This window comes from Dreissena polymorpha, unplaced genomic scaffold (genome assembly GCF_020536995.1).
Source record: "Dreissena polymorpha isolate Duluth1 unplaced genomic scaffold, UMN_Dpol_1.0 chrUn028, whole genome shotgun sequence".
In the NCBI taxonomy this organism is placed as follows: domain Eukaryota; kingdom Metazoa; phylum Mollusca; class Bivalvia; order Myida; family Dreissenidae; genus Dreissena; species Dreissena polymorpha.
In genome coordinates this window covers 267,045-292,081 of record NW_026273342.1, presented here as the reverse complement: position 1 = coordinate 292,081, position 25,037 = coordinate 267,045, and the positions used below count along the sequence as shown (strand labels likewise).

The window sequence follows — 25,037 nt, the reverse complement described above, 5'->3', positions numbered from 1 at the left end:
TTTGATATTGATTCAAGTAATTCTACATCTGTTTGATGTTTTCTTATTAGTTCACACCTATATAAAATAGGTACAAAAGAAGAGTGATAATTTTTATTGGAGTTATTGTTGTAGATTGAGATATTGGCATTCAACAAATGTTGGACATTTTTGCTTTAAATCAATGCCTTCTAGACCAAATGCGTTCTCTGAACTTCTAATGTAAAAGATCCAGTTATTTATAAAAACAACATTGATTTGCATTTCAAAATATTGGTTTAAGTGACATAATTAAGTGGAAGAGTGATACAGGATGGAGATATTACCAGTGCTGTCAAGAAGTGAGCTGTTAAAAGCAAGTGTGAAGCTACTAGATAAAATAAAACAGTAAGTTGCTTTCATTCGCATATTGTTGTTTGTTTTTAACTTTGGAACTTATTACTTGAATGTTGGGAAACTAAGCAAAATATAATTTTATGTTAAATACAAATTTATGTATATAATCATAAGATAAAGCATTAAGTCAGATTTAACAACTAATAAAATAGTTACTTTGTATAAAAATACTAATAATTTGAAGTACCAAATGCATGATATTTAAGTAATTTGTATTCAATAATTTCAAATAATTTTTGCTTGAATTCCGGTGTTTAATGACCAGACAGTTAAGATGCCTAACCTTGCATATCTTTTGACTGTTATGTGTTTAATGACCAGACAGTTAAGATGCCTAACCTTGCATATCTTTTGACTGTTATGGATAATTTGAAACCACATTTCCCTGATCTGATTAAGATATTTACACATATTGAAGGACACTGGGTCAATATCGTCACCTTATCTGCATAAAAAACATTTAAGTGACAAAAAAATAACATGAATAAAAATATATTGTATAACTCTATAATGACTGTTAATTCAAATAAAACACATAATTGGTGTTATTTTCTGCCAAATAGCTATAAGTGGTAATTATAATATTCATGGGAACTATACGGGTAACTGATCGGACGATTATAGAAATAGCAGATTTAGCAAACTTGTTAAAGCAAGGGTGTAGCACAATGAGATTTTTTTTGTTAGCATAAACAACTTTGTGGGCAGTAACATATGAAAACAGCTCTTTTTTGTTTTAAATAAAACAATGTATTTTGGTCTAAAAGAAATATTAAATTGCTCCATTTTCATATTTTGGTAGAAAGCTGTATATCAATAATGTAAAAAATTAATGTTTGTTTAAAGAATACTATCTGTCCTTATAACAGAGACTCCTCATATTCAAGATTTTGAAATTGTGCTAGACAGAAGTAGTTGGCAGTTCTGCAGATGATCATGTTTACAAAAAAAGTTATATTTTTATTTATTGGCGTGAAAGTTTGTGGAAAGATCAAGAACAAATTCAACATATAAGCTAAAGAGGGGCATACTTTTGGTTGCTATGGTGAGGGTATATTATTCAAGCTACACCACTGATTGAGCAGGAATCTGGGTCGTTTCACCCTAATTCCCGTTCGCCCCTGAGTTGTTTCGCCCGAATTCCCGTTTGCCCTGGGTGGTTTTGCCCTAATTCCGGGGTTGTTTCGCCCTAGTTTTTAAACATACAGCGATTTAAAAGGATTTATCGTTATCTTGTCACAAGCTGAATGGGATATTGTTATACCCCCACAAACGAAGTTAAATTTTTAGGGCGGTATATAGGAGTGGGCTTGTTTGTCGGGCTGTCGGTCGGTCCGTATTAAGTGTCCGCTCTCTATTTCAAGTAGTTTTCATCCGATCTTCACCAAACTTGTTCAGAAGTTGTATCTACATGATGTCTAGGCCAAGTTCGAACATGGGCCTTGTCGGGTCTAAAGCTAGGTCACAGGGTCACTAATTGCGTTTTAAACATTCAGCATGTTGTCCGCTCTCTATTTCAAGTAGTTTTCATCCGATCTTCACCAAACTTGGTCAGAAGTTGTATCTAGATGATCTTAAGGCCAAGTTTGAACATGGGCCTTGCCGGGTTAGAAAACAACTGCATGAGCACATCATACCAACATACAGACTTCATTTTCTATTTAATAACATCATCCACAACCTTCTCTCCCTGGGGCAATCAGACAACTAAGTCGGACAGTCCTTACAACACTGATAATTTTAACTTAACAGTTTTTTTACTAGATTTATATTTTCAAGACTTTAACAGGCAATTAAACAGGAAACTCTAAAAGGATACTCAACGGCAGATATGAACGGGTAGCAACAGATTTTTACAAAAAAATAAAATTTGGAAAACTGTCTTTTTCTATGTTTGTGTTTGTGCACTTTTACATTGAAAGCTTACATTGGGCTGCAATGATGACCATATAACGGATAGCTGGTAAAGGGAGGTGTCAACAAGGTTTTTCCGCAGGTAACAGTATAGGTGTCAACAGGGACTTAAATTCTGGTTGTTTTCCAGTTTGGTCTAGATTTTTAGCGCCTCCATTGTACATCACAATCACGAATGAGTGGTGTGCGACAAACAGTAACTCCACTTGACCATTATAATAGACGAGCAGTTTTACGACAATACTGATATATCTCAACCGCTGTCACTAAGCTATTAAGATGCAGCGTAATTAACATAGAAAGATTCCACTTAAAAACAAAGCACTACGAGTTTTTATTCATCATTCAAATTAAAAGCCCATACTTTCCCCGAGGTAGAATTACATGATTTCTTATTTGTGCATATTTTGCATGCAATTCACAATTACTGTAATCACACGAAATATACAATTCGTCTGCCATAAGAACGTGTCGATATATAAATTCACAAATGACGATGCCATAGTCAAGTTGCTTTTTATAAACACTTTCGGCAAATATCATGAGATCCAAAGATGCAAACTGGCTTAAAGTTTATAAAAACAATATAACGCTTTTATAGTATCTGCTTTTAATGTTTCTGTGCTAGTAATTAGCAAATCATCTGATCAGACGTCTCCCGATCTAAGTTTGTTTGGTCATTGGTCCCGAAGTTATTTTAATTGGCCATTCAATGCATCATACCTCTGCCAATTTAATTAATGGTGATACTTAGTTTGTAACATAATGTTTCCGTTAATTAATTGCAACTTAAATAAAACGGATAATTGCACAGTAATCAAATTTGTAACAATCAAATAATCTTAATTTCCCATATATGTTTCAGATTAAAACAGATACTATTCAGATTAAAACAAACATTTACAAAACCGTTATATTATATAAGAATTAAATAAGGGCGAAACAACCCACTTGTAAGGGCAGAATGACCAAGGGTGAAACGACTCAGGTTGACCTAGGGCGAACAGGGTTTAGGGCGAAACGACCTGAAACCATTGAGCAGCACAGTGAAGACTCTAGAGGCAAAGTTTCCATACAAGGAAATAATTATTGTTTCAAGTAATAAACATATAGGGACAATATGCAGTTTTGATGTGGACAATATGTGACAATTTGGTGAAGTTAATAGGCATTTAATTGCTGATATTGCCAAAATAACTGATACTTTACAGACATTTTATTCAACCTATGGTGTTTGTTGTATGATATGAGTGATATTGGTCTCAAGTTGATAACATGTTCAAGATACGAAGTGTTGCTAGACTGAGGTAAGGTTTGTTAGCAATATAGTAGAATTCTTTTTATGCCCCTGGATCGGATGAATGTGGGTATATTGTTTTTGTCCTGTCTGTCTCTCATTGTATGTGTCTGTCTGTCTGTCTGTCTGTCTGTCTGTCACAAACTTTAACCTTGGTTAAACTTTTGCAATAACTTTTGTAATAATGAAGATAGCAACTTGATATTTGGCATGCATGTGTATCTCATGGAGCTGCACATTTTGAGTGGTGAAAAGTCAAGGTCATCCTTCAAGGTCAAAGGTAAAATAATATCAAAGCGGTGCATTAGGGGGCATTGTGTTTCTGACAAACACATCTCTTGTTTACTGATTAACACATCATTACCGGTGACCGGTAATCGTTATTTATTTGAGTGTGTTTAAATAGTTGATGATCAACAAAGTTTTCACCATTTTAATTAAGTTGGTTTTATTTATCAGGTTAGGAGACTTTCTCACCATAAAATGTACCTAAAATGATGCATCGTGAGTAGAAACAACTCAAGATATTCTGTTATAGTGTTTTTCCCAGGAGGGCAAAGGGGCATGGCGCATTACTTTCAAAAAGGGCATTTTAGCGCGCAGTTTAGGCAAAAAAGGGCAAAAACGTTCCGTGAATACCTGAATTAGGGAGAAACATGTAATCGCATCAGAGGCAGTTGTGGAAAAAATATAAACAAGCACATTTAACGGTAATAGATGTATTTAACTTACTATGATTTATATTAATATATTTACCTTGCAATGTACATTTAAGTTCCATGCTGTTTCAATAAACTGTACAGCACGACAAACATAATAAAGCAATATATGCATATGAATCTGATTATACACAGATCCACTAACATATAAATGAAACCATGTTTGTCTTATCCCATTTTCTAACAATAATCTTGACAGATGTTTAAAATAACATTGCGAGTAAATTGATCGCTAACAATATGCAAACACTCGTTTCCGTGACATACATCCACCGAGTTACAAATAAATAAATAATGTTGTTGCTACATGTATCTAAAACATTTTAATGCATCGTTGATTATCACAGACATTTCATTAATTCCTTCTTAATGTGTAATCTCCATTGTTAATTCGATCGTTTACGACGTTATTTGCCATTTTTGCCGAGTCACAATTTAATTCTGTATAGTCCGCCATGTTGATAAAATGTCAAATGATGTAAGCGACAGGTGCGCATAGCAATGTTAAATCGTATACGCGATTCGCATTTTGTTAAATTAGTATACGTCTCAGTAATTATTTGAATAATTAGATCTAATTATCTTAAAGACGAAAACGTTAAGAATAAATGTGTTTGTGATTTTAAATGTAATTATGCGTAAAAATATATGTTTTGATATAACTGAATAATGCATGATATACACAATTGCCACGAGAATAACATCGAGTTTTTCATCAAAAGTCCCGAAGTAATGATTTTATCGTGGAGGAGAACACATTGCCGACCGAAAAGTGCGCTTGGTATAACATAGCCTTCCGCATTATCGATTGATACTGACACGGGGTTATTCACGCATGACTAATTCACCGCTTTGTTGCAGTCAGAGACCTACCTATAAATCGAGCACTGTAATAGATTAAATCTGCTCAATTTATATAGTCGATTAGACGTTGACGTCTCGCGAGTAAATCAAGCACAGTCAGAGCGTCACAGACAATCAAGGAAGCTGATTTTGCGGACCAAGTTAGATCATAAGGCAATAAAGATGTTATCGATAAGGGCACGTGGCGAAATTTGCCTTTGAAAAAAAGGGCGCGTGGCGAAATTTGCCTTTGAAAAGGGCAGAGTGGCGATCCGGGAGGGCGGCGTGGCTTTTCGCCACGCTAAAATGGCCTGGGAAAAACACTACTGTTATGACAGTATGCGATCTAAATAACCTTAAAGGGACCGTCAACCACAAACAATGAAAAAAGAAAAGTTCTAAAATATGTATTTTTTTTTAAATTGTTAGCTTATATTGATTAAAATATCACGACTGGTATATTACATTTAGGGAATAACATATTTCAGGGTATCCATCTACTTAAATATAACATGATAAATATTGTTAATAATCATGGTTGATTCTATAGTTTGATGTGTATTTGAATAGTCTTATATATTTACTAGAACATATGTTACATTGCTCTGTAAGGACTCAATAAAATAATTAACTGGAAAATCTACAAACTAACAATAAGGAAAAAGGAATAATAACATTTTGCATAAGTTGTTGTGTTCTATTCATTGACATGTTTTCTTTGTCATCTGGTGTTGAATCAAACTTTCTTTGTTTGACTGACAATGGTACCAGCTGAATAAGCTCTAGTCAGGGGAAAAAACTCACTGCCGACTTGCTGATGTGTCTAGAGATAGTGCGGAGAGGGATATTGGTGACAATAAACTGCAATTATGCATGAACTGGGTTTCCTGTTTTTTTTTTGCTATCAATAAGAAACATAATCTTGGTAATTGATTTCTCTCAGCTATGGCTTAACTCGCAGTCTGTTCGGGTTTTATGCTGTTTGCTTCTCATCAGTATCTACGGTTTGGAGATGAAGTCTTAAAAACTTGAATCTAGTAAGAAAAGTCTGCACATTTTGAGTGGTGAAAGGTCAAGGTCATCCCTCAAGGTCAAAGGTCAAATATTTGGCTTCAAAGAGGTGTAATAGGGGGCATAGTGTTTCTAACAAACACATCTCTTGTTCTTGACATTTCTTAGTGTTATCATTGTACTGATACATTACTTTGTTTGTTGACACTGATGGTGTATTTTTAAGCACACAAATCGAAAAAGTACAAATTATTCCATGAAAATAAGCATCATCAAACTTTCTCAGTTTAACCCATTACCTCTAAGAAACGTATTTTGACGCGTTTGAAGTCCCATAGAAAGTTAAATTTAATTAAAGACCTTTCTTACTAAGATTCAAGTTTTACAGGCTTTATTTCCAACCCTTAGCAGTGCTCCAGCTAGGATTTGAAAAGGGCAGGGGGGCTTTTTTGTCAAAAGGGCACTTTCGACGCGCAGTATTTTGTCAAAAGGGCACTTTTGACGCGCAGTGTTTTGTGAAAAGGGCACGTACGAGCGCGCGGGTGTTTCTGGAATGCTTCCTATTGCATGTTAATTTATATGTTATAAATAATTGTATTATTCCCATTATTATTAAACCATTCAAATATAATGTCTACAATGAGGATTAAAGTAATTACAATGTAATAAGAGATTTATGAAAAATCATATGTAAAAAAAAAAAAAAAAAAAAATTTTTTTTTTTGGGGGGGGGGGAGGGGGGGGCAGGGCGGAGGTTCGGGAGGGCAGGGCGCGGCGCCCTTCGATTTAGGCCTAGCTGGAGCACTGCTTAGATTCTGATGAGCAGCAAACAGCATAAAAACCAGAACAGCCTGCGAGTGTCACGGAGTTACACATGGCCATTTTCCCTTTTTCTGAGTGGGAAAGTGTTAACCTTTTTCTGAAAATGTAACCGGTTAACTGGTAGTTTTGATAGATTAAATGGTCAACCAGTTAACCTCTCGCATCCCTAATTTATAAATAGAAACCCACATATTTTCTATCTGGAATTACTGGTATTTCAACATCACCTGTTGTATATTGTACTAGTTTCCTTCAGTCTTACATATTGTGACAACACTGAGCCTTAATATTTAAGTAACAGGAACAATAGTAACTGTTCATATTATTTCAACCAATTTGCAGTGTGTATAAACACTGTATACACGATTACATAGATGATTAAGGTGTATGTTATATTATTTGCAAACATTTGTCAATGTCAACAAAACTGTTCCAATAGATTGAAATCAACTCTAATCTCTTTGAAGATATCAATGTAGGAAAAACAATTGATTATTTTTATGTTTGCTTTCAACATCAATAGACTGCTGGTTTATTTAGATATCATCCTTTCATTAGTGATTTGATACTATCTCTATCAAAATGATAATCAAGATTTGTGTACATCATTTGTTGTTTTAGTAATAAACACTATACACAGACTATCAGATAGAAAACTTGAAATGATTGGAATCTGTATTATAGTCTAATACAATCCAGTAACAGCCCATGTTCATCTAGCTTTGTCTCTTGTGATGTTGGTTTAAGACATGATCAAAACATCCTTGTTCTTGTGGGAATTATAAGCTTTGATGTATTCAATTTGATGATGACATGATAGGTGAAAATAAACTTCAAGGTTTGTCATTTTTGTTTGTCATTTTGAGAAGGGAGCTTCAAGACGAACAAAAGCTCAATAATGACTTGTGTATCAGGATTACCTGTACGAAACATGAAATTGCTGTGAGTTTTCTCTTAGATAATAAGTATAATATAATATACATTGTAACACTGTTATTGCGAAAATAATATTGCCTATATTTACTTTTTTAACCCAATAGGTTTCTTCTTATGTAAATCTATTGGCTTTGATATTTAACTGCTATTTATAAAAGAGATATCTGCAGGCATTGAAGCTAACTTAATTATCAATGTAGATTTTTTGTCTTTTTGGGGGCATAAAGTAATATGAACCTATAAAGATATTCTATTTGTGCAAATATTCCAATTCAGTTTTAACAACATTTGTTTTGCTTAACAAACACTTTTATTTAATAACTGAGTGTAATAAAATGACAATTATTATTTGCTTTTTAAATTCTTCAAAAATTTCTATAGAGATAAAGTGTGGGAAAATTAATCCCTATAAGCTCAAACAGGGGAAAATAAAATACCTACCAATTATAGATGATACTTTTGACAATAGCCTGAACAGTTTCTAATCTCGAATTTTAAGTGTGCTTTTCCAAAAAAAAATAATACAAATATAAACTGTCCTTTTGAGTACCATAAATATTTGTTCAACCCAACTATAATAAATGTGTCTTCAATTGATTTGCTTCCAGCCTTTAATTAACATTATTCAGATATATGTTACACCAGAAAACATCTGTTAACTTGTCAACATTTGAAGATCAAATATTTTATCAAAAATTGTGATCTTGGCAATAAAATGTAATAGTTAGTTGACAGGTTGAATTGACTTTTAATAAGAATGATGATGAAGGAACTTGTATTACGAGTTTCTAACTTAATGCACATAAGATTTGTTTTTTTTTCAGATCATGCCACTATGCATTTGCATCAGTACAAGTATATGCACATTACTAATTTGTTAAATGACTCTGACCTTTAAGTATCATTTAGCTTTAATTGAAATAATTAGGTGTTGAAGAAAATATTTATCACCTTATTTAAATTGGTTCTCTGTTGTGAATGTTGCAAATGGGACTAGTAAAGAAAAGGTGAGATTGATCTTCGATTACTATTTATTATTTGATAATAAGCAGCAGCCTTCTATAAAGTTTGCATTTAAATGTGTCTGACCCACATTATGCTTTACAGGATGTTATTTAAAATCCAGAGGTGTCAAAGTTCAGGATTATTCTTGATTTCAGGATTTAGGCCCTAAAAATTGCTTTTGATATTGATATAAATTAGAGGATTTTTGTTCTGGTATTTAAAGATTGTTGTCACAAAATGTCATTTTAAACACAATGTTTTAATTGGACATATTGTTTACACAGTTAACATAATTAAATGAATTATTAACCCTCATTTGGCACTGGCCCCCACACTCAAGGCTTATTTTCAGGATTTTAGATTTTGGGCATTTGACACCCCTGAAAATCATGTTTTTAAAGATATACATATACTGTATATGCCTGTTCTAGGATATAAATTAATAATAAAGGTTCACTGATAGTCATGATAGACTTTTATAACTTCCTCAGGAGATTAATCTGTGTGTAGGATACTTTAAATAACAGCATGCTTTTTAAAAGAAAACAAAATAAATAACCTTTTCTGAGTGTTTTAAGTATTTTACATGTTTTCATGTTGGTTTTGAGTATAAAATATATGAGTCACGTTCTGAGAAAACTGGGCTTAATGCATGTGCGTAAAGTGTCGTCCCAGATTAGCCTGTGCAGGACGACCCTGTCCGCTTTCATGACATTTTTCGTTTAAATGAAGTATCTTCAAAGCAAAAAATCCAGATCAGACGGATAGTGTCGTCCCTGATTAGCCTGTGCGGACTGCACAGGCTAATCTAGGACGACACTTTACGCACATGCATTAGGTCCAGTTTTCTCAGAACACGACTCATATACTCCTGGTTTGAATAGGAGTTATGTTTGTCTGCTGATTTGCCCAGTTATAAAGGTTGTCATTAAAAGAAAGGTCATTGAAATGCAATTAACATAAATTTGAAATAGTAAAATTGACCTTTGGAAATATCCTTCTCACAACAAAAGACATGCAATAAAATCATGCTAAATTGACCATGATCAAATGATCTATTAAAAATTTATGGCTATTAGTAGAAATTAAGTTTGTATTGATAAAATAATCTTTGATCCACTTACGAACACCAATATTTTGGAATGATTTCTCACTTTTTAACTCAAGCAAAAACATTTATCATGTAAATGCTCCCTGCATTGAATAAATTATTTTAATTGAATCAATTTTTTAAATGTGTTTCAAATTTTAAGCGGATTACCAGAGGCTTGGTATATCCAAAAACCAGAGTTTTGAAGTCATTGTTGTATTCCTGAATGTTACTGTAGTTATTTTCATGTATATCACTGTACTTAGAATAGAATGATTTCACTGCAAGTTTCTGAGTTTTTGAAATTGTATATTCTAAAACACAATTTTCTGTATAATATAGTGTTGCAATTATTTAATTGGGCCATGCTCTATGCAAAGAGGGTTTAATGCATGTGCGTAATGTGTCGTCCTGAAATAAAAGCGGAAAGTGTGCAGACTGCACAGGCTAATCTGGGATGACACTTTAGGAACATGCATTAAACCCCCTTTTCACAGAGCATGGTCCTCTTACATGACAGGTAAATGAAAGGCACACACTGAAGCTTCTTCATCTAATTCTATCAGATCAATCTGAGATGTGTTCTGAAAAAAATGGTCTTAATGCATGTGCATAAAGTCTCGTCCCAGATTAGCTTGTCAGGGTTTTTTTTCCTTCTTTGGGACCCGCCGAAAATCGGCCCTTTCCCCTCAGATTTTTTTTCCCCTCAGCTGGTAAAATTTCCCCTAGATTTCATTTTCCCCTAAAAAAAAAAAAAAAAAAAAAAAAATTTTTTCCTTTAAATATATAAGTTATCCTGATCCACTGTAGAAACTAGAAAAATCTTGCATAATTAAATTATCTGTTGCCTTGAATTTGTTTTAAAAACAGTAAAATATGTTAAATTGATTATTTAAGACTTTGCTTATTTTCCCCAAGATCCAGCTTTTCGCACAATTTTTTTCCCCCAAAATTCGACGTTTCGCGCGATTTTTTTCCCCTCAAAAAAGGCCAGGCCCTTTCCCCAAAATCAGATAAAATCCCCTGCTTGTGCAGTCTGCACAGGCTAATTACCGACGACACTTTCCGCTTTTATGGCATTTTTAGTTTCAAGGAAGTCCCTCCTCACTGAAAATCAAGTTTAGGCGGAAATTGGCATCCCTAATTAGCCTGTGTGGACTGCACAGGCTTATCTGGGATGACACTTTACTCACATGCATTAAGCCCAGTTTTCTCAGAACAAGGCTCAATCTGATAACTATAATAATTTCAGCAGCATATGGGGCAATCATTATTTTGGGGTAATTGTTGTACTCAGCATGCTTCATTGGTAACATAAACCAATAAATAACAGTAGAAATTGGCACAGAGAAAATACCATAATCAATAAAATAGCTGTTACCTTATTTACCTTTGTGCGGTTATTTTTATCTAAACTCATTACTAGATTTGCCATCATATTGAACACATTTATAAAACAATAATATTGGCTATTTTGGAATTTAATCTGAATGTATTTATTAATTGTAAATGAAATTATTATTAGTACAAATTAATATTGCTTTGAAAGAAACAGCTGAGGTATTATTTCTGTGTTTGTTAAGACTTTGATACAAGGAATAAAATAAATGATAAAATGATATGATAGTTATTTACTATTGTTTTTTGCTTTTAGCGGTGGTGTGTTCAAATGTCCAGAGGATGAAAAACCAATAGATTATGCAAAGGTAAGTAACTCTAATTTTGAATTATGGTTAGGTATTGCCTCCCTTTTATTTTGTATATTACTTGCCCACAATTTATATGAAAAATCCCATTAAAAAAACTCTATTTAAAGGCATTTTGTGGTCATTATAATATTATTTTATTACTGTAAGAAATTAATAGTTGTATTAATTTACTCACTTTGACGTTTTTATTATAGAGAGAAAGCTTGGTCATGAAATTCAAGTTCAGATCATTATTTTGTATATATTTATATATTATTTTGCAATGATTTATAATGCAGAATTTAATTACCAGAATACAAAATAGTGTATAGGTCACACAATAAGGCATCTAATATGATATCTATTGACAGTTGAACTATTATAAATAATTAAAGCTTTCATAAATACACATAATTGTTGTTAAGTAATTTGAGTCTGTCAAATGGGTTTGGTATTTGTCTCTTGGCGTTTATAATATATTATGGGGTATATCATATTTTATTTTGCCAATAGTGTTAAACAAACTTTAATCAATTATCCCTTAGATTATTTGTTTGGCACAAACCATTTTAAATCAATTGCTTTCAGCAGCTGTTGTATAATGTATGTGGTACTAAATGGTTTGTATTGTATTGCAAGATAACAACTGTATATTATATATCTTCTTTGCTCATAGTGTATTGTATTAATAGAAGAGACAAACATGATGTTGACAAATGTTCTCTCTGTCATTTTGATGAAAATACTGAGAGTTGCCTAGTTGTATGATAGTGTTGTGTTATGTAACATTACACATTTGGGTAAATCTTGTGAAAGTTAGAAAGCAAACTGAATTACGAAGAATAAACTGCAAAGGAATAGCATCAAGGTATTATGTTTTTCATTCAGTTTTTATAGATGCTTTTGTTTCTTGATTTCCATCTGCAGTGTATTAATGTTGTTCATTTTTTCATGTTATTAAATATTTTTGATGTTAATCTCGTATTTTGTTTATAAACTATAGGTTTGTGATAAAAACACATTATGTATTTACTTATTTTTGCTGTTAAAGTCAATGCTTCAATAATAAAAAAAAGTTCTATTTTTAAACTAGAACCCGAGTTGTTGGTGAAATCATCCTATTTTGATTCAATGTCGTAGCCACGCTGAGGGCACAGCGAGGCAGTTAGAGAGCAATGTTGAGATTACAAGCAAAAGAAAGGAAAATTTATGTCAAAGTATAAAATCTATATAAGAAATTAAGGCAATTTAATGAGTTTTAGGTACTATGATATTCACAAACAAATATTATCATTGAGTACAATTGGTTCATGTTGAGGCAGATAATTATTTCAATTTAATAACTTCAATTGATGCCAAAATGGCTCAGCAAAATGATTTGGAAAATCCGTATATTAAACAAAGCGTCGCACTGTACACTTCTATGTTATTATCATGGAGGACATCGGAACGTACCGAGCTAGAATATAAAGCACATTTTATTATCCATATACATATTATGGCTTGTATGAGTGAGCTGCGTCTCAATTTGTTCTTTTTCTATCTGAAATCAAATGAAATATATGACTATTTTTTTGTAGTTAAGGTTGTTACATCATTGTCACGTCAAACACTGTTTATGGTAACAGAATAAAAAATTGACAATTACTTGTAGCAGATTGTTTTTATTAACTTTTTTGATACTTAACGGTCATATGTAGCGTCCAAGATTCCGATAATTTAGGTATAAAATGTCGTTTAAATGGCCTTTAAAACGCACCAGAGACGTTCTAAGTATAAACAAATTTCCTTTTGTGAACAATAAAATGCCTACATTTTTTTCAGGCAAATGTTAAAAAATAATCATAATCCCTTCATGTACTTTAAAAAATATATTTCTAACAATATATGCAAACTTAGGGGTTAAAGACCAGATACAGGTTAAACAAGACTGTTTACAGCCCTGCATTATCATATGCTTGACTATTATATATGAAATATATATAGTGGAGCTATCCTACTCACCCCGGCGTCTGCGTTAGCGTTAGCGTCTGCGTTAGTGTGCAAATGTTAAAGTTTTCGTACTACCCCAAATATTTTCTTTATCCCTTGACATATTGCTTTCATATTTTGCATACTTGTTCACCAACATGACCCCAACCTATATTTTGTCATAATTATCTGCCCTTTTCCACTTAGAATATGCAGCAAATGTTAAAGTTTTCGTACTACCCCATTTATTTTCATTGTCCCTTGAGATATTGCTTTCATATTTTGCATACTTGTTTACCAACATGACCCCAACCTATAAACAAGAGCAGACAACTCTATCAAGCATTTTGTCATAATTATTGCCCCTTTTATACTTAGAATATGCATATTATTGATAAATCTATGTCATAAATTACCACACTCCACATTATACCCCCCTCTCACCCCCCCACCCCCCCTACCCCCCCCCCCCCCCCCCCCCAATTTTTATGTCCCCCACTATAGTAGTGGGGGACATATTGTTTTTGCCCTGTCTGTCTGTTGGTCTGTTTGCGCCAACTTTAACATTTTGCAATAACTTTTGCTATATTGAAGATAGCAACTTCATATTTGGCATGCATGTGTTTCTCATGAAGCTGCACATTTTGAGTGGTGAAAGGTCAAGGTCAAGGTCATCCTTCAAGGTCAGAGGTCAAATATATGTGGCCAAAATCGCTCATTTTATGAATACTTTTGCAATATTGAAGATAGCAACTTGATATTTGGCATGCATGTGTATCTCATGGAGCTGCACATTTTGAGTGGTGAAAGGTCAAGGTCATTCTTCAAGGTCAGAGGTCAAATATATGTGGCCCAAATCGCTTATTTTATAAATACTTTTGCAATATTGAAGATAGCAACTTGATATTTGGCATGCATGTGCATCTCATGGAGCTGCACATTTTGAGTGGTGAAAGGTCAAGGTCATCCTTCAAGGTCAGAGGTCAAATATATGTGGCCCAAATCGCTTATTTTATGAATACTTTTGCAATATTGAAGATAGCAACTTGATATTTGGCATGCATGTGCATCTCATGGAGCTGCACATTTTGAGTGGTGAAAGGTCAAGGTCAAGGTCATCCTTCACAAGGTCAAGGTCATCCTTCAAGGTCAAACGTCATATAGGGGGACATTGTGTTTCACAAACACATCTTGTTATCTTTTATTTTTTCCTTTTTTTATTTTTGAAAGATCGTCTAATAAATTATTGAATATTAACAATTTCCCCATGATGGCTTACGTTATATTGTCAAGCACTGGAATAGTCGAGCGCGCTGTCCTCTGACAGCTCTTGTTTTTATAACCCCATTACCATTGGTAATAGGGGCTATATACTCAGGAGTCACTTTGTCGGTCTGTCGGTCGGTCTGTCTGTCTGTCGGTCTGTCCCGAAATTTCATCCAATCTTCACCAAACTTGGTCACAAGTTGTATCTAGATGATATCTAGGTCAAGTTTTAATATGGGTCATGCCGGGTCAAAAACTAGGTCACGGGGGTCCATTAGTGTGTTTTAAACCGAAAGTTTGTCCGGACCATAACTTTGTCATTTATCATAAGATTTTAAAATGACTTGGTATATTTGTTCACCATCATGGGATGGTGTGTCGTGTGAACAGAGTATGTCAATATCTCCAAGGTCAAGGTCACACTTGGAGTTCAAAGGTCAAATGCTTGTCCGGGCCATAACTTTATCATTTATCGTGAGATTTTAAATGAGCTTGTCCGGGCAATAACTATGTCGTTCATTGTGAAATTTTAATATCATTTGGCAAATTTGTTCACCATCATTGGACGGTGTATCGGGTGTATCGCGCAAAAGAATTATGTCGATATCTCCAAGGTCAAGGTCACACTTTGAGTTCAAAGGTCAAAAATGGCCATAATTGAGCTTGTCCGGGGCCATAACTTTGTTGTTCATTGTGAGATTTTTAAATCATTTGGCACATTTGTTCACCATAATTGGACGGTGTCTTGCGCAAAAGCATTACGTCAATATCTTTAAGGTCAAGGTCACACTTAGAGTTCAAAAGTAAAAAATGGCCATAAACGAGCTTGTCCAAGCCAAAACTATGTCATTCATTGTAAGATTTTAAAATGACTGTACATTAATTTTGTTCACAGTCATTGGACGGCGTGTCATGCGAAATTAATTCAAGAATTCAAAGGTCGAAATGGCCATAAATGATAATGGCATAATAATTCTTAAAAATGGCCATAAATTAGATTCTCTTGTTCTGTGGAGACAGCATGCAAAATAGTCAATGCGGCATGTGGGGGTATATGTCACGTCTGTGACAAAGCTCTAGTTATAGAAATAACTCTCCTACTTCTTGTACTGTACTTATACTATACAGAGTTACGTTTTCTTATCTGCTTAAAATGATAATTCAGCCAGAAGAGAAAAGGAGCTTTGATATTGTATTGCAATACATATCAAATAGTAATTGTGAAATTTGAAAAGAGAAAATATTATCAGTCTGCTGACAGACTAAGGTTAAACATAAGAATGCAGGCTAAACATCCTATTTTAGATGGTAAGATAATTGTGTTAACTGAAACATAAGCTGCTGTTTCCAGATATAACACAGCCTAGAAGATATGATAGATTGGTATCAATATTGGTATCAATATTGGTTATGTTTCTATTGGGGTTCACATGTCCATATTACCTGGTCCAGGTGGTATATACTAGCGGCACCATCCACTCTCTGAGTCTGCAGTCTGAGCCATGGGTATGTTAGTGGAGCTTCAGGTATTATAAATACTCAGGTACATATACCTTTTGAGGCTGTGTACAGTGGTAATGAAGAACAGATCCTGGACAGATCATGAATCCCAAGTTTCAGTAAAGGATTAACTTCTGATAATCTCTTACTTCACAGTAACAGGGTATTAGTCTTAGTGAAATATTTTTTCTGTTTATTTGAAGAATACATTTGTAAGGTTATATGAAAGTGATGCACTTTCCACAAATTTCTTGGTTGAAATCTTATGAAAGATTCTGGATTGAAATTGTCTGCCATTAACTGGTGCCAGGAATAGTCTGGAGAATTAGTGTAGGTGCCTTTCACTACTACATGCAGAAAATCAATGTTTCAGAATTTTCTACTCCTGACTTACCTGTTGCCATAATGAATAAATAAGTAACTTGTACATATTTCACATCGTCAATGGATTTTCAAGGAATGTGTGCATAAGGAGCAAATGGTTCAGTTGGAAGAAAGTCATAATTTTTCGAATTATTTATCTTCATTCTGTGCTTAGGTAAATTACTGTAAAGTTTTTGAAGCAGCAATGTAAGGGAAAGCGTTTGTGACGAATGGCTGTTGATGACAGTGAGCAACAATCATGAGTCGAAATTCCAGCAGCCAGGCTAGCACCACCAGTCTGTCCACACCCACTGGATCTTATAGGTTTAAGCGCAATGTGTCTACAGATTCAGCCGTTCAACTCTGGGTAATGCATTTTTTTGGAATAGTTCTAAAATGTCTAGTATATTTATTTCTTTATTTAGAATATTTCTTACAAAAATTCCTTTAAGCAAAAAGCTGAGACCCTGATGAGACACCGCATCATGCGGCGTCTCATCTGGGTCTACACTGTTTGCCATCAGGCCTTATTTCTAGACGCTAGGCATAAATGGGTTTAGATTAGTTAGCACTAGTATTTAATATATTTATATGTGGAGTTTGATGAATTATTTTGGAGCTGCCATTCATGTGAAAATATACTATGATAATTTTAAAGAAATGTATTACTCTTTTCATCTTCCAAGTATTTTCAACATGATGCAATTTTTCTATAATTAAGGTCAACATATTTGTGTGCTTTATTCTTCTATGACACAGTTATTATAATATTAAGCTAATGGAACAAAAACTATTAGCAATATGAGATACTTTAAATACCAATTAAAAGCTAATTTAAATATATGGAATGTGGTCAAAACATGAACCATTTGTGTTGGGTTTCAGATTGAACTGTTATCGACAAATGCCATCAGCGTTTGCTCCACCCATTAATGGATATTTTCTGTAATTATACATGTAGTTAGGCTGGGAGAAGTTTCTATGGAAATATGTTGGTTATTGTATTCAGACACTTGCAAGGCCCATACATTTAGGCATTAAACTGTGATTGTTAGAATCAGCTGACTGCGGCTTTGGTCTTTATTTACTGTTGAGCTCAAGTGATTTATATGGAAATTTGCCCTCAATCAACAAAAACATTTTTTGTGAAGTTTAATGCATATTTGTCACTTTTACCATCGTTTTAATGTTGTAACTTTGTCAGAAAGCACTGGAAGAACTGCAATTTATATGGTTATGGTTCCACCATGGACCATTTATTTATGCACATTTCCCTGTTATTTAGACCTGGTAATGTTTTAACAGTTGACAATCATGTTCTCAAAGCTTATCAGGGGAAGTAACTGTGGCAGAATGACATTTATAGCTATTTAATTAATAATTAGTGGTCATGTTGTTTTGGAAATTTGAATGCATTATTTCTATGTAGCTTTCAAAAACGCGTTTGATTCCTAAAATATCAACTGCATCTCTTGACAACCTTTTTCTAAATCCTTTTTGAACAAAGAAACCTGATCGTTTGCCATCTATCTTAAAGGGATTTGACATGACATCAGAAGAAACTGAATATGAGAGGTCATTATAGTTTCACTAATGTGAATGACTTCGCTAAAAAGAAAACTGGTTATAGAGGGTTTCCTTGCAATTGTACGCGCTGTTGTCAATTGCTTTTTATGTTATTTGTTTTTTTTATGTTATTTAGAGAATTTTTTGTTTAAAGATATCATTTGCCTAATATTTAAATGGTTTCTAAAATTTTCACGAGTCATCTTCAAAGGGCAGTTTAAAAGTTGAATTCTGCTGAAAATTTATAAACCTTTTAACTATATGAGGCTGAGTGTAAAAGCTCATACAGTAGAATTGCAATAACTCGAGCTGGTGATTTCTCGAAAACTGGCGATTACTAGAGCATTAAAGGAAGTCCCTAGCATTTTCCTTTAATTTCTTTATAACAATACCCGCAATAACTCAAACATGCGATTTTCCATAACTCGAGGACGTGTGCCGGTCCCTGAAAGGCATTTCACACCTAATTAACAATCAATTATTCGAGGACACTTTCTCGTCTGGTCGTTGCTAAAAATATTTGAGTTGTGAAAACAGCGCAATCAAGCAGACAAAAGACGCTCAATTAGGTGTGAAGTTAGTCGCAGTTTGAGAAACACTGCAAATTGTCATCCTTTGAGATGCATATCAAAGCTACACAGTTTTAATGATAATTAAATAATTACCAGCAATCAATAATTAGGATAAAATGTATGGTATAAAACAGAGCGTATCAGATAATTTTTCATGTGCATGTAGGTACCTTGTGTTCTATTTTAAATGTGCTTCATGTACATTTAATATTTATTGAATTTTTTTTTATTGTATAATGTGTTTTGTATGTATGCTAATTAAATTAAATGAATTTACGATCATCCTTATTGTTTAGTTTATTATACTGTAACCTTAAGCGATTTTTACAAAGGCTTTTCTTTCTCTAGCAACGTTTTACATGTAAATAAAGCGTTTGCGGTCAGAGTTAAGCATCATCAACCTAGACAATAAAAAACAAATAATACCATGGATTACTCGAAACCTGCAATTACTCGAGCATGGAGGTCAGTCCCGTGCTTCCTTGAGTTATCGCAGTTTTACTGTATTTCTCTTATATATCTTGAAAGTAAAATTTGGTTTACTGAAGAAAATAGCATCAACACTTCATTATAAAGGCAGACTAAAAGTTTGCAGTTGGTGTCAATTACCTGATAAGGAATGGAACAGACATAGGCAAGATTGTATGACATAATTTTAGTCTGTATGGACATTCTATAACAGTTATACAGATATAGAATGTACTTGTGTTAGTCACATTTGAAAAAAAATGTGTCTTTTTAATCGGATGGCAAAAAACTTGTGTACTTTATATTACTAAATCAGACTGGTAAGTTTATTTATTGTTCAATAAATTAAGTGGTAATGATATGTTTTGCATTGACATTTTTTTATAAAGTCTTGTTGGGATAAAAAAGCAGCGAGAAATCAAATTTAAAACTAACTCATCATTATTCTTGAAATATAATAATTTGAACTTAAGTCCTTATTTTGCTTTCATGTAAGTTTGATTTTAAGGAATGAAGACATTTTATTGATAATTTGTAAAAGTGACTTTCAAAAGACATCACATTAAGCTATAGAACATTAATATTTTTGGCTTTATACACAAATGTATCTGTTTGTTGACAAAAATTAGTTATCTCGTTAATACCTTAATACCCCTTTTAATGTCAGACTGGTAACTTTCAGGATATTCTTATTTATGTCATAGATAGTGTGAAATTCTTAGCGATACGTGCTGAATAAAGGTCCATAATAGTTATCCTTTATCAGATTTATTTCTGATATGAAACCTTTTTGGTTTATCCGGGCTTTCTTCCATCAAACGAAAAGTGGTGGACATAGGTATACTCCTAAACCTTTTGGTCATAAGTAAGTGACATATGTTAAAATCACATCAAACGAATTTAATCGCTATGTTGTGGATAGATAACATTCCTGCCCGGGTCAAATGGTTCAGAATGTACAATTAGCTTGTTAACATTTTATTGATTGTACATTAGTTCTGTTAGTTGCTTTTTTGTTTGAGACATTTTATTGCTTTTGTAGTTATTTAAAGAATAAATGACAAATAAGTGGGAAAATAGCATGTAAGCATTTCAACATTTTGTCAAGATCACATTTTTATGTGGTAAAACTTTGCAATTTATAAAAAGAGCTATGCATACAATTATGGTGTTTTAATTTGAAAAATACACATAATTATGAGCTGTTATTTGCAATATGGTAAAATGGAGTGAATGATTCCTTGTGTAATAAAATTTTGCCAATGCAAACATGTATTTTTTTACTAAAACCTCAATAGAAGACAAAGGTATGGCAGGAAATCTTATTGTCAGCAAAGCCGTCATTTAAGCGTTTTTGCACGTTGTGATTTACTATAACACATGAGTGCCTCAACTACCAATTGGTACAGTTTCACAGTCTAATTACACGGTACGGTTTCACAGTCTTAAATTACACTTTCCCCATACACTGTATTTTTGCTGAGAAAAAACTTCCTTGAGACAAAAAATTCCATGACATGGGAATGTGTTGTCCCTGATTAGCCTGTGAGGACTACACAGGCTAATATGGACCACAATATACCCACATGCATTAAGCACAGTTGTCCCAGAGCGCTTCTCAATTGTTCTTTTGATAAAGGAGGGAGGCCAGTACAGTATAGGTGGTCTTGGGGTCATTAGTGACCTGTTTATCAAGATGACAAATCATTCTTAAAGACAATGCCTGTGTCCTACATTTTGGAGGGGATTTTCATGCTGTGCATAAAGTACTCTGGTTTAACCTTTGTACAGTCCCAAGCTATGATAGTGATAGCAACACTGAATGCCCTCTGGAAACAAAGGACTCAATGAACAGGACATTTTGCCATTTGTCATACATGCCTCTTGACCTCAATACATACCTGATGACTTGAAATGATGATTTTTAGGTATTTATTAAATCCTATTAAATATTGTGTACTTAAAGGAATGACAGTATTTTGTTTCCTTATGTTGACATCCATTTAATGAAATTGGACTCGGGCCATTATGGGGCTAATTGAAGTGTTTTGTTGTGAAAACATGATATGAACAAATCGATATAATTTTGATGGAAGTAAAGGATTTGATATTATTATTCTGAATAGATTTGGTTTGATAACATTGTCGCTTCACTAAATTTTTTAAATATAATATTTTCCTCCATTAGACTGAAGTAACAACAATCAATGTCAATCAAGTGCAGTATTTTTTATGCCCAATTATTAAAAGAAGCACAATTTGCCATCAGTTATATGACATGTTCCCTTTCTTTGTGCTGTGACTTGAAAATAAAATTAATCAGTCATAAACAGGGAGGACATTTAGCTTGAGAAGCTTAATGTCAACAATTGAAGGCAACATTCTGCTGAAGTGGTCAACAACAGTTGACTAACTTCACATTTAACCAGGGGCCACTTTCGAACATTTGCTGGATGAAGCTGTATTGTCCAATATAGCGGATAGTTAAGTTATAGCAATAGTGGCAAAATGTTCGGGTGAATTCTTTGTATGGCAAATTTCTCTCATTTGTGATGGCTAGAATTGATTGGATTTATTGACACGTTTCTTCTTTTTTATGCGCATCACTGCATTAATGTGTTGAATTGTTCATAATTTGAAATTGTGAAGAATTTCTGCAGAAATTGGCAGTCTTTGTTTGAAATGTCAGTTTTATAGTGGGCACGGAATAAGCGTGACCCTACCACTCTCAGAATCAATTTTGAATGTAGCATATTTTTATTTGTATTGTTGGTCACTTATGGTATTACAGAATGAGTAATTTAGGTTGAATAGAAAAGTTAAACAAGGTTAAATGAAGTATTATGCATTGATAATAAACCCAGCTAGGTGGTTCATTTGTGTTTACTTTTGCCTCAATAATGAGAACTGAGAGTGTTACGAAAATGTCAAACAATGTCACACAAACGTTAGAATTGGGCACCAGCCATGCTGCAATGAAAAAGTTGAAAGATTAAATAAGGCATGCAATCAATACAACAGGAACCATAGCAGAGTGGTAAACTGGGGATTTTAGAGTTTGTGTTTAATTAACATTGGATTTAAATGGTTGTCCAGTTTATTACAAAGTTATTTTGTTGGTGTTCTTGTGGATAAATTTTCTATATTTATATTAAAACAAGTAATAATTTTAATTTTTTATTTCATGTTTCTATATATTTTATTCATACATCTGTTATTAAAAAACATTGGCTTTATTAATGGATTGAGTTTATTTATCGGGATAGACATGGTTTAAACCTTGATTGAAATTGTTGCGGTCACATTTAGGTAGACCTATTAAGCACTTGTAGCTGCAAAAAAAGAATGTTTTAAACCTGTTAAACTTTGAACTGATGAAGCATATGAGAAGAAAGGCGAAATGAGGCAAGCTTAATAAACAAACAGTCATCTGTGGAGGGACTTAAGTTAACTTCTGAGTCATTAACATGTACCAGTGTACCATCTTTATACAGTTTAAACATGGATGCCTAAGATTTATTAGTGAATAAACAATGTCAACATCGGCATCAAGTGTGGAGAGTTTTGTCTGTGTTCATAAGGAAGCATGTGTTATGGTAAGCTGCACACATTTTTGTTTAATTAGAATTAAGTGTTTTGAATAGCTTAGTAAAATCATATTTCCTTTTTTTGTCTATTGTTCGTGGTTATTTATTGTAATTATGGTGATGGCAATAATGCTCCTTGTCATGTTCATCATCTTATTTTTAAAGTTGTTAGTGTTGTTGTTGATAATGATGATTATTGTTATTGCTATTATTATTATTTTATTATTATTATTGTTATAAATAATAATAATATAATTATTAATTATTAATATTCATGTGATGATGTTGGTAATTAATACCGGTAAATATATTAATTTATTATAAGAGTAATCAATTTATACCTATCATTTTGTTCATTTTTAAAGTATAATTTCTGTTAAAATATTTAAGCTGTCTTTGATTTTTGCTATTTTCATGAGACTTTGTGTTAACAGCTTTTAGTTTTAAATCTTTTTACAGATTTCTAGTTTCGTAGTACATTATTTAGGCATGTTTAAACTTGTTGGTCGTATTATATGTAACCTCGTTGACAAGTGTATCTCATTACATCTGTGCCTGTTAAAGAAGGAATGTTTGGCTAATTTAATTTGCATTCTGGATTTTATGGTTGTATGTTTGTATCTATAGAGGTGATGTAATTGTGAAAACTTTATTAACTCCAACAAGAGTTGATATGAAGCTTACTGATACGATTGCAAGAGTAAAAGATAGGTAGGGAATAAGTGTGAACATTGTAGTACACATTCAAGATTATCAAGTTGACAATCTAGTTTGATATGAAAGCCAAATAGAAGGCATTAGAGAATTAATTGTACTGATTCAGGTGTGACCTGTATTACATTTGAGTAAACAAGCATTAAGAAATATGATGTAAATGGTTAAGCATAATAAACATTTGTGCTTGTAACATGACATGAAGTTATACATTCAAGACTTAGTTCTTGCTTATTATTGAATAAGCGTAAATATTCATGTGCAATAGCAGAGTGAGCGCCAACTTATGTGTATCAATGCATTACCAACCTCCTAGCTATTTACTGTTATGACAACCCTCTGCAAAGTTGTATCAATGCATTACCAACCTCCTAGCTATTTACTGTTATGACAACCCTCTGCAAAGTTGTATCAATGCATTACCAACCTCCCAGCTATTTACTGTTTTGACAACCCTCTGCAAAGTTGTATCAATGCATTACCAACCTCCTAGCTATTTACTGTTATGACAACCCTCTGCAAAGTGGTATCAATGCATTACCAACCTCCTAGCTATTTACTGTTATGACAACCCTCTGCAAAGTTGTATCAATGCATTACCAACCTCCTAGCTATTTACTGTTATGACAACCCTCTGCAAAGTTGTATCAATGCATTACCAACCTCCTAGCTATACACTGTTATGACAACCCTCTGCAAAGTTGTATCAATGCATTACCAACCTCCTAGCTATACACTGTTATGACAACCCTCTGCAAAGTTGTATCAATGCATTACCAACCTCCTATCTATTTACTGTTATGACAACCCTCTGCAAAGTTGTATCGATGCATTACCAACCTCCTAGCTATTTACTGTTATGAGAACCCTCTGCAAAGTTGTATCAATGCATTACCAACCTGCTAGCTATTTACTGTTATGACATCCCTCTGCAAAGTGGTATCAATGCATTACCAACCTCCTAGCTATTTACTGTTATGACAACCCTCTGCAAAGTGGTATCAATGCATTACCAACCTCCTGCTATTTACTGTTATGACAACCCTCTGCAAAGTGGTATCAATGCATTACAAACCTCCTAGCTATTTACTGTTATGACAACCCTTTGCAAAGTTGTTTTTATCACATTTGAATCCGTATATGAGTCGTGTTCTGAGAAAACATGTATATATTTATTTTGCCTATTTTGTGTTATTGTAACATATTTTATCAATATATTACAATTTAACACATGTAAAAAATCGTATAATCTCGCTTTACAGTAGATACTGTTGCAGACGATAACTTTCTTACGCGTCCGCGCGCACCTGACAGGCTAAACAACACTTAC

At 33.4% G+C, this 25,037-nt stretch overlaps 1 protein-coding gene across 12 annotated transcripts in view; it reads left to right on the top strand.

The window, feature by feature from the left end:
- Positions 1-25,037, top strand: part of LOC127863698 (TNF receptor-associated factor 4-like) — a 70,728-nt gene that overhangs the window by 32,652 nt on the left and 13,039 nt on the right. For 4 of the 12 annotated variants that reach the window (XM_052403306.1, XM_052403318.1, XM_052403317.1 and 1 more), the window contains exon 2: positions 11,667-11,718. The exons of 1 other annotated variant lie outside the window; for it this stretch is intronic. In XM_052403306.1, the coding sequence (XP_052259266.1) occupies positions 11,667-11,718 (52 nt within the window). Of the gene's footprint in view, positions 1-262; positions 367-3,549; positions 3,597-7,679; positions 7,924-11,666; positions 11,719-17,003; positions 17,168-19,568; positions 19,727-22,312; positions 23,003-25,037 lie in introns of those variants that run through there. 7 more of the 12 variants (XM_052403307.1, XM_052403311.1, XM_052403316.1 and 4 more) reach the window with 7 other exon arrangements.